The following is a 10,000-nucleotide window of genomic DNA, read 5'->3' on the forward strand; positions in this document are numbered from 1 at the left end:
AGCATGGAAGCGAGTTGCCGAGAAATCCAGAAAGGCCGCGAATAATTTTTGAAGAAACATGGTCACAACATAGGAGGACACGGTGGCTTATTGGTTAGCACGTTCACCTCACACCTCCAGGGTTGGGGGTTCGATTCCCACCTCCACCTTGTGTGTGTGGAGTTTGCATGTTCTCCCCGTGCCTCGGGGGTTTCCTCCGGGTACTCCGGTTTCCTCCCCCGGTCCAAAGACATGCATGGTAGGTTGATTGGCATCTCTGAAAAATTGTCCGTAGGGTGTGAGTGTGCCCTGTGATGGGTTGCCACTCCGTCCAGGGTGTATCCTGCCTCGATGCCTGATGACACCTGAGATAGGCACAGGCTCCCCGTGACCCGAGAAGTTCTGATAAGCGGTAGAAAATGAGTGAGTGAGTGTGGTCACAACATTAAAACATCAAGTTTAAAAATTACTAAAGTTAATATTAATAATAATTCTTATCACCTCGTGCACACGAACCTGATTGGAAAACATTGGAATACATCACATCCGGTCGGCATATAGGATGCCGTGTAGTCGTACAAGTTAAAATATTTAATGGATCCAACGCTCAAAACGGATCCGCAGGCGGTCGGCACCTAACGCAGCCCCTTTGCGACTCTCCATAGGAAATGAATGACTTCCGGTTTATCGGCGGTCGTTTGTCGTGTGTAGTGTGAAGGCGGCTTGAGGCCCGCTTTAGACACGATTTGATCCATTCCACAAGCCTCGGTGCGAGACGTCGTGACTACAGAATCCTCGTGTGTTAGGAGACGAGCTGTACATTGGCAGTCAGATTCCGCCTGAAAAAACAAACCGCTGCTGTCAGTGGAGTTGATAAGATCATGACATCACCGGACGTGAACAAAGCTTTCACCCGACACCGTGACCTCATTACCTTCCCACACGCCGTCCATCATTAGGATCAATGTTTAATTACCTGGCCCCGTGTTGTCTCGGGTGTACATCCGCCGTTCACGTTACGTCTTTACTTCACGCTTGGTGACTCCGAACATGAGCCTAAATCCACAACTAATCAGACTCACGGACAAATGACTGTCAGGGCGCAGCAATGGAGGCCGCAGCGAGCGAGGCAAATATTCACAAACACCAAACCTATAAAGAAGGTTTCATACCAAACAAAAGTCTTTTAGCAAAAGCTGCAAAGACCACAGCTGATCTTTTAGAGTTTTCATCAAGCCAAGTTTTAATCGGAGGTGACTTTCTGGACGCTCATTTTCTTTGGACGTTTAAATTATTTTAATTTAATGCTAAGGTAAAAAATATTTAATGATAAACAATGAATAAATAAGGGGGGCACGGTGGCTTAGTGGTTATCACGTTCGCCTCACACCTCCAGGGTTGGAGTTCGATTCCCGCCTCCGCCTTGTGTGTGTGGAGTTTGCATGTTCTCCCCGTGCCTCGGGGGTTTCCTCCGGGTACTCCGGTTTCCTCCCCCGGTCCAAAGACATGCATGGTAGGTTGATTGGCATCTCTGGGAAATTGTCTGTAGTGTGTGAGTGAATGAGAGTGTGTGTGTGTGTGTGTGTGTGTGTGCCCTCTGATGAGTTGGCACTCCGTCCAGGGTGTATCCTGCCTCGATGCCCGATGACACCTGAGATAGGCACAGGCTCCCCGTGACCTGAGAAGTTCGGATAAGCGGTAGAAAATGAATGAATGAATGAATGAATGAATAACCAGAATGAAGCACTAAGTCTTCTGTTAGCTGAGGTGGTTCACATGGGTTCGCTGTTTAGTTTGTATATTCTCTATGCGGTGATGATCTGTACTGTATGTAGGCATCTTGCAGCTGATCAGTTTTCATCGTCTTTGACTTTTCATCACTCTGGTGTGAAGAATCTCACCTGAACGACGAGCAAGGAGGATTTTGTAGAACTTTCCTGGCTGGAAAGTAAACATTCATAATACCTCGTTCATAACATGTCCTCTAGCGCAACCGGTCCGATGGCAAAGTGCCACAAAGACTGCTGACTGCTGACTGGGCCATGCAGCTCTGAAACCCCCATGAGCCCTGACCTGCTCCAAAAATCTCTCTCTCTCTCTCTCTCTCTCTCTCTCTCTCTCTCTCTCTCTCTCTCTCTCTCTCTCGGAACAATAACACTATGGAAAACTGGAGGATGTAGAGTTGCTGATGTTATGATTTTATGATAGCAGGTGACGAGAAGAAGGGGGTCTGGTGGCCAGGAAAGTGTTGGAGGGACACGGAAACAAAGGAACATGGCTCGTCTCCAGGCTTGGAAGGTCACTCGGACAGGATCTGGCACAGAGCCGGACAGATAATGCTTTCGGAGCAGGAGCACCGACCTCAGGACCCATCATCTAAACACACGACTGCCCCTCAGACAGAGAGGCAGTGAGAGAAAGTCCATCTGTCAAGATAGGTCAAAGACACCTGCGTCGGACCACAGTAACATTTCCTCTCGGCATTGTCGTCTCACGCAGTTACCTCGGGGACAGGAACGTCCCGAGCGCTGCTCAAGAGACCTCGTCTCGCTCAGTCTGAATGAGAGGAAATGTAATTTCTCCAACACGATGCAGTTGTTTTTTTTAATTACGCAAGTAAAAAAGCAATTAAACCATTAGGGCAGCAATGCATAATTCATAGACGAGTGCACTAATTGGGTCAGTAGCAGATGTTAGTCATTAACGTGGTGGGAACGAATGAGATCGCAGTGTTTGACTTCTCGTACTGAAGATAATTACGAGAAGAAGTGCAAAGAAATCACTGGCAAAAATGAACACAAATACAAACGACACATTGGAGCTCAGATTGCGCATCAATCCTCCTCCTCCTCTTCTTCCTCCTCCTCTTCTTCCTCCCCAGTCACAGACATAATAAGCTTGTTTTTTATAACCCGAGTTCTCGCTGCAGTTCGTCACACTTACGAACCTCGATCACGTGACCAGGAGCGTTTGTTTACCGCACGCAGTTTCATCTCACACAGCACGAGTCTCATGGACATCAGCGCCAGACCGTGGGCGTCGCTCATCTTCCACGCAAACAACACCTCGTATTTCACACCTCTGCCACTGTGGCACACTTTTAATCCGAGTTCTTCCTCGCCGTCACTCCAGCGCTCTGGCGTTCCCATCGGACTGCAGCCGTATTACTTTTCCACTCGACGGTTCAGCACTAAAGCACTTGGAATGAAAGAGTTCTTCTCTCAGAGCACTAAAATACGACACGTGGAATAAAGCTGCATGTTCGAGAGAAGAAGGTTTCGTCTCGGGTTGTTGCATTTTTACCACCAGGAGGAGACACTGAGACCAGGAATGTGACAAAATAGAAATAACATCACACTTGAATGTGATTGGTCGGAATTTTCTGTAAAGGCAGCTCCGTAAATCACAGGCTTGTATTAACGCCCATCGTTTCTATGGCAACAACTCATTCCCAGAGAAGCTCCATATAAACGTGTGTTTTTTTCTGATACAGTATCGCTGTCGGATTTACGGAAGGGGTCTCCAGAGTCAGTGCCTCGTATCAGTCAGAGGTAAAGCTGACTTTAGTGTGAGGTCTGTTTGGGGTGTGATAAACTTTAGGCTGAAGGGCAAAGAATCATCCCTCCATCTCTCCTCTCACAACCTCATCCCTCCTCCCTCAGCATCATCCCTCCATCGCTCCTCCCTCAACCTTATCCCTCCGTCTCTCCTCCCTCAAACATAATTATTCCATCTCGTCCCTCAACGTCATCCCTCCGTTTCCTGTCCCTCATCATCATCATCCCTCCATCTTTCCTCCCTCAACATCATCCTTCTATCTCTCCTCCATCCTCAGCAGCATTCTTCCATCTCTCCTCCATCCTCTACATCATACTTTTTCACCATCATCCTTACATCTGTCCTCCCTCGGCATCATCCTTCCATCTGTCCTCCATCCTCACCATCATCCTTCCATCTCTCCTCCATCCTCACCATCATCCCTCCATCTTTCCTCCCTCAACGTCATCCCTACATTTCTTTTCCCTCAACATCATCCTTCCATCTCTCCTCCATCCTGTGCATCATCCCTCCATCTCTCCTTCCTCACCATCATCTTTCCCTCTCTCCTCCCTCACCATCATCCCTCCGTCTCTCCTCGCTACTCAGCATCATCCCTCCGTCTCTCCTCTCCATCTTTCCTCCCTCTGCATCATTCTTCCATCTCTCCTCCATCCTCTACATCATCCTTCCTCACCATCATCCTCACGTCTGTCCTCCCTCAGCATCATCCCTACATTTCTTTTCCCTCAACATCATCCTTCCATCTCTCCTCCATCCTGTGCATCATCCCTCCATCTCTCCTTCCTCACCGTCATCTTTCCATCTCTCCTCCCTCACCATCATCCCTCCATCTCTCCTCGCTACTCAGCATCATCTCTCCATCTCTCCTCCATCCTCTTCATCACCCCTTTATTCTTCTTTTGGAAGAATATTGGAAAGTAATAAATGAATGGATAGATAGATAATTAAATAATTAGGGAGAGAGAGAGAGAAAAATATGTGGAGATTTAAGACGCAAACTGGTACAGCGAACACAGGTCCCGGCATGGTGGAGTCGGGGATGGAGGAGGGAGTTTAGATCGCAGCTGCAGCGAAGCGCTAGAACGGCTCTATGAATGGGAGTTTAAATGGTCGGGTAATATGGATGTCGTAACCTGATTGGTGCTCGTCGTGGACAGCTGATTAACAGCCGATGCACGCTTGACGATGTGGCCTTGACACGATGCTTGATTTTCTGCAAGTTTGTATAAAAGCGTATTTTTTCCTTTTTCAGGTCCGCTGTGCAGGATGAAACGTAAAAAGCTTGCTATTAAAGTCCATTTCACACGAGACACTGTTCCCTCTATTATGTCAGACTTTCCTTTAGATATAAAGCTGGAGTTCATAAAGTGTAAAAGTTTCTAAACGTACCGTGAACGAAACAAACGATGCTCTGGACTGGACTGGTTTCTTCATCCTGACCCATTTTTCTGGCCCAGAAATGATCTGTTCAGCACGCCGTCGTCCGAGTAAAAGGCCGTCGTTGAGACGTGCGTGGTTTCAACAGAGCGCCCGAGGAGCAGCAGATGGACAGGAGAAGGTTCTGTAATGCCGGGGGGGGGGTTTGGTTATGGGGCAGCTGTATAAAGTAACATACCGCTTCATTAAGGCGTAATTATTTCCTTCAAACAAGTAAAGAAAGTCATTATGTCTAGACATTAACGTCAGAACTGTAGTAAGTAAGTAAGTACCGAAGGCTGTAATAACGTCAGACAGTGTTCATGGTTCACAGATATTCATCATTTTAGATCGGACAGATTTGATTTTAACGGAATCTAAATGAATCGTCTGAGTTTTCAGAGCTGAAGCTTCCCGTGGTGAACGTTTTCCCACGTTTTCTATCAGGATGTCGCACGTGTAGATGATGTAAGGCAGCAGAACACGACAGCGTTCCTCGATCTGAGTTCCACTCTTTAATCCAGCGTTTTGTTTTTTTTTACCACCGATTGATTGTTACCTTGTAAAGCAGAGAGCGGAGATCAGAGGAGACGCGCGAAGGAAACCAGACATTTAACCTTCAAACCCGAGTCGCTCGTCTGGGTTTGTCTCTGAAGTGAGGGGGGAAAAAAGAGCACCTAGTAACGAGAGGTGGGAGGAAATCAGAATCAAAGCACACTTATTTATTTAAGCGCTTACACTTATGTAGTTGTGAAGTGTTCGGTTGTAGTGTCGTGTTGTACAGGAGGCTGGTGAGCTAAACCATGTGCGTTCGCATGAAGAGTAAAAAGAAAACACAAGCAGGCTTTCTGAAGCTGATGTTATCAGAGCTTTACGCTCTTAACACAGTCATAAAGATGTTATTGTTCATTCGGAGCTGTAAGTCCTGAGCTCCTGTAGGTTTTTGTGCCTTTACGCTGATTAGATGAACCACAGAGCAGAAAGGTTCATGTCCTGTTCAAGCTTTTATTAAACTGGAACAGAACAAATCCTGACCAGACAGACTGTAATCACCTCACACATGTCTAACCACACGGTTCAGTCTACCAGCTATTTATATTGTTGCTATGGCTGCTGTGAGTTGGATATTAAGCTTGATATTCATTTATTTTTATATATGTATATATATATATATATATATATATATATATATATATATATATATATATATATATATATATAGTGTTTGTCATTAAGTCAGTAAAGAAACAGTTTCACTGGTGTTACAGTGTGTCAAGTGAACAGGAAGTTGGGAGACTTGACTAAAATAAAAATGAATATCCGTTAGTGAAGGTAAGAGATCGAGTGAAGTGTCTTTCATCTAGTGTGTGTGTGTGTGTGTGTGTGTGTGTTAATGTGTCTTAGATTAAGTATGTGTTTGTGTGTGTGTGTGATTGTATGTTTGTGTGTTTGTTTGTGAATGAGTGTGTGTATGTGCGTCTAGTCTGTGCGTACAAGGACATGCAGTGTTTGTGTGTTTGTGTGTATGAGTGTAATGTCTGTGTGTGCGCATGTACTGCTATGTCTATGTGTGTACTGTATATGAGTGTAATGTGTGTGTGTGTGTGTGTGTGTTTAATGAACAGTAAGTAAAGATCGAGTGATGTGGCTTTCATCTAGTGTGTGTGTGTGTGTGTGTGTGTGTGTGTGTGTGTGTGTGTGTGTGTGTGTGTTAATGTGTCTTAGTTCAAGTGTGTGTGATTGTATGTTTGTGTGTTTGTTTGTGAATGAGTGTGTGTGTATGTGCGTCTAGTCTGTGTGTATAAGCACATACAGTGTTTGTGTGTTTGTGTGTATGAGTGTAATGTGTGTGTGTGTGTGTGTGTGTGTGTGTGTGTGTGTGTGTGTGTGTTAGTGAGCAGTATGAATGTGTGTTAGATAAATCTTCACGCTGTATTCAGAGCAGTGTTAGTCCCGTGTCAGTGTTTAAGCCGTGTGAAGTGGTGAGATAAGAAGCGGCAGTTTCGTGACGCCGCTCTATGACACAAAGCTTTCACAGAGCCGAAGCCTGAATGTTTCCGGCGTAACTGAGAATCTGCCGTCTTTCAACAAACACAGCCAGGAATTATTTAGCATTCGATCTCACGACCCTCCGGTGCTCAGTGACAGCGGCGTCATGTGCTTATGGCTGTTAATAAACATTAACACTTATCCCAGGTCATTATTAGTTAGCCGAGTTGTGCAGTGGAGCACATGGATGGTGTTTTAATTCACACTGACACTCACATTAAATCACAACATACACCCTGATCGCGGCTGCTGAAGGTCATTAAACACTCAGTGAAGACGTCTCGGATGTCAGCGTGGTAAACGTGACGCTTTTATTCGGGTTTGTTTTTTGTTTTAGTCCCTCAGGTGTAAATCAATCCAAACTGGGAGCATGTTCAAGACCGTGTTATTAGGTGGGTCCTGAAAATAAGGTTTTAAAGGAACAGACCGTAGTGATTGGACGGCGGAGGCGGAGGAACAGGGCGGGGCTCGTTAAAGCAGAGACAGGTTTTCACAGCAGGAAAGACGTTTTTAACACGTTTTAAACAGGGTTAACAAACTGAGGACCAAATCGTCCTGGAGGTGTTGAGGTTTCTGTTCAGATGCGGTGGAGGTTCTGAGTTTAGGTGAATCTTCACACTTCGGTTTCATTGTACAAGTTCACAGTTCTTATCATAGCCTAGTCTCAATAGAGAAAGTGTCACCTTTTTTGTGTTTGTGTGCGTGCGCAGCCTCCATCGTGATTGGGAAGTGGTGGTGTGAGATGGAGCCGTGTTTGGAAGGAGAGGAGTGCAAGACGCTGCCGGATAACTCGGGCTGGATGTGTTCCTCTGGGAACAAGATCAAAACCACCAGGGTGAGAAGAATGAGACCTTCACACACAACTTATATACACACGCACACACACACACACACACACACACACACACACAAACACACACACACACACACACACACATTTACAATCACTAACACTTTGGCAGTTACATTAAACATGTCATATTGAATTTTTCCACAGTTTAGGAGGTGTGTGTGTGTGTGTGTGTGTGTGTGTGTGTGTGTGTGTGTGTGTGTGTGTGTGTGTGTGTGTGTGTGTGTGTGTGTGCGTGTGTGCGTGTGTGTGTGTGTGTGAGTAAATTATGTAGTAGATTTATGTGGTTCAGTAAAAGTGGACCAGTGAAAGCCACAGAGACACGGGAGCTTTAAATCCCACACGTCTCCTGTTCTTACTGAAATGTGCTTAATAAACTGACTTTAGTTTGTCATAAAAACATCAAACACCATCATAAATAAAATGACGCTGCTGCTCATACACTGTTGTTCATACTGAGAAAGAAAGAAAGAAAGAAAGAAAGAAAGAAAGAAAGAAAGAAAGAAAGAAAGAAAGAAAGAAAGAAAGAAAGAATATAGATGATGGAAAGGAGAGTGACAGACAGACAGAGAGAGAGAGACAGAGAGATAAAGACAGACGATAAGGCAGGCAGAGGAGCCGAGACAAAAAAAGCCAAATGGATAGAAACTAGACAGACAGACAGACAGACAGACAGACAGACAGACAGTGATACAGTAAGATTGCGCAATTGATAGGTAGAGACACAGACACACAAGTAGATAGACAGAACGAGGCAGGTAGACAGGCAGTGACACAGTGATAGAGGCAGTCAGTCAGAGTGATAGAGGCAGACAGGCAGGGACACGGAGATAGAGGCAGACAGGCAGGGACACAGAGATAGAGGCAGCCAGACAGAGACACAGATAGAGCCAAACAGGCAGAGGCACAGAGATAGAGGAAGACAGGCACAGGGATACAGGAAGACAGGCAGGGACACAGAGGTAGAGGCAGACAGGCGGGGAGACAGAGGCAGACAGTCAGGGACACAGAAATAGAGGCAGACAGTCAGGGAGACAGAGGCAGACAGTCAGGGACACAGAGACAGAGGCAGACAGGCAGGGACACAGAGATAGAGGCAGAAGGCAGGGACACAGAGATAGAAGCAGACAGGCAGGGACACAGAGATAGAGGCAGACAGGCAGGGACACAGAGATAGAGGCAGACAGGCAGGGACACAGAGATAGAGGCAGACAGGCAGGGAGACAGCGAGAAAGAGGCAGACAGGCAGGGACACAGAGATAGAGGCAGACAGTCAGGGACACAGAGATAGAGGCAGACAGGCAGGGACACAGAGATAGAGGCAGACAGGCAGGGACACAGAGTCAGAAGCAGACAGGCAGGGACACAGAGATAGAGGCAGACAGGCAAAGAGACAGCGAGAAAGAGGCAGACAGATAGACAGAGAGAAAGACACAGACAGACGAGTGACAGACAGACAGGTAGTGAGACAGGTTAGCGGGGGGTTTGTTCCCCTGCACATGTTGTCCGTGTTTTCTGTGGGCTGATTAAACGTTTTTAAACCCAGCTAAACTGAGCCGCGGCGAGTCCGGATCATTCTCATCACACTTACCAGGTAAGATTCTCCTCATTATTTACTGTAGCACAGAAACTTCACCACATTCTACATACACAATGTTATTACATTATTATTATCCTTCTCCAGAGGAGGCTGCCTACGTAGGCCGAGTTCCTCAGCTGTGTTTGTCTCGGGGCATAAAGTCAGTCCTTTAACAGAGTCAGTGCGTCTGTGGGACCAGGCGCTGGTGTGTCATGTTAGTACAGTGTTGCTGTAACACCATGTTCGAGTTAAAGCAGTCATACTGTAGGTGTGCTGTACACTGAACATGGCAATGTAATAATGCTGCATGTGTAGAAACACAGGACTGATGACATCATCTACACCACATATCCTGTTAAAGTGCCCCTGAAATCACATCTGGGGCTTCGGTGCTTTTTTTACACCTGGCTCCAGAACACGTCTGTTCCGATTTCCGTGAAAACACAGACATATACATAGCGCACAGACACATCAACACCCAGAATTCTCACATACAGAGAAGAAATACGTCTAAATACACACAAGTAAAAAATTCACATACGTATGACTGGGGGGTGGGGGGTGGG

At 46.2% G+C, this 10,000-nt stretch overlaps 1 protein-coding gene across 4 annotated transcripts in view; it reads left to right on the plus strand.

Moving 5' to 3' along the window:
* LOC113648553 (chemokine-like protein TAFA-1) overlaps positions 1–10,000 on the plus strand; it is a 165,975-nt gene that overhangs the window by 150,447 nt on the left and 5,528 nt on the right. For 3 of the 4 annotated variants that reach the window (XM_027155774.2, XM_027155777.2, XM_027155776.2), the window contains exon 4: positions 7,716–7,840. In XM_027155774.2, coding sequence (XP_027011575.1) covers positions 7,716–7,840 — 125 coding nt within the window. Of the gene's footprint in view, positions 1–7,715; positions 7,841–9,401; positions 9,450–10,000 lie in introns of all 4 variants that reach the window. The other variant, XR_003441950.2, reaches the window with a different exon arrangement.

The sequence above is a fragment of the Tachysurus fulvidraco genome, chromosome 2, assembly GCF_022655615.1.
Source record: "Tachysurus fulvidraco isolate hzauxx_2018 chromosome 2, HZAU_PFXX_2.0, whole genome shotgun sequence".
In the NCBI taxonomy this organism is placed as follows: domain Eukaryota; kingdom Metazoa; phylum Chordata; class Actinopteri; order Siluriformes; family Bagridae; genus Tachysurus; species Tachysurus fulvidraco.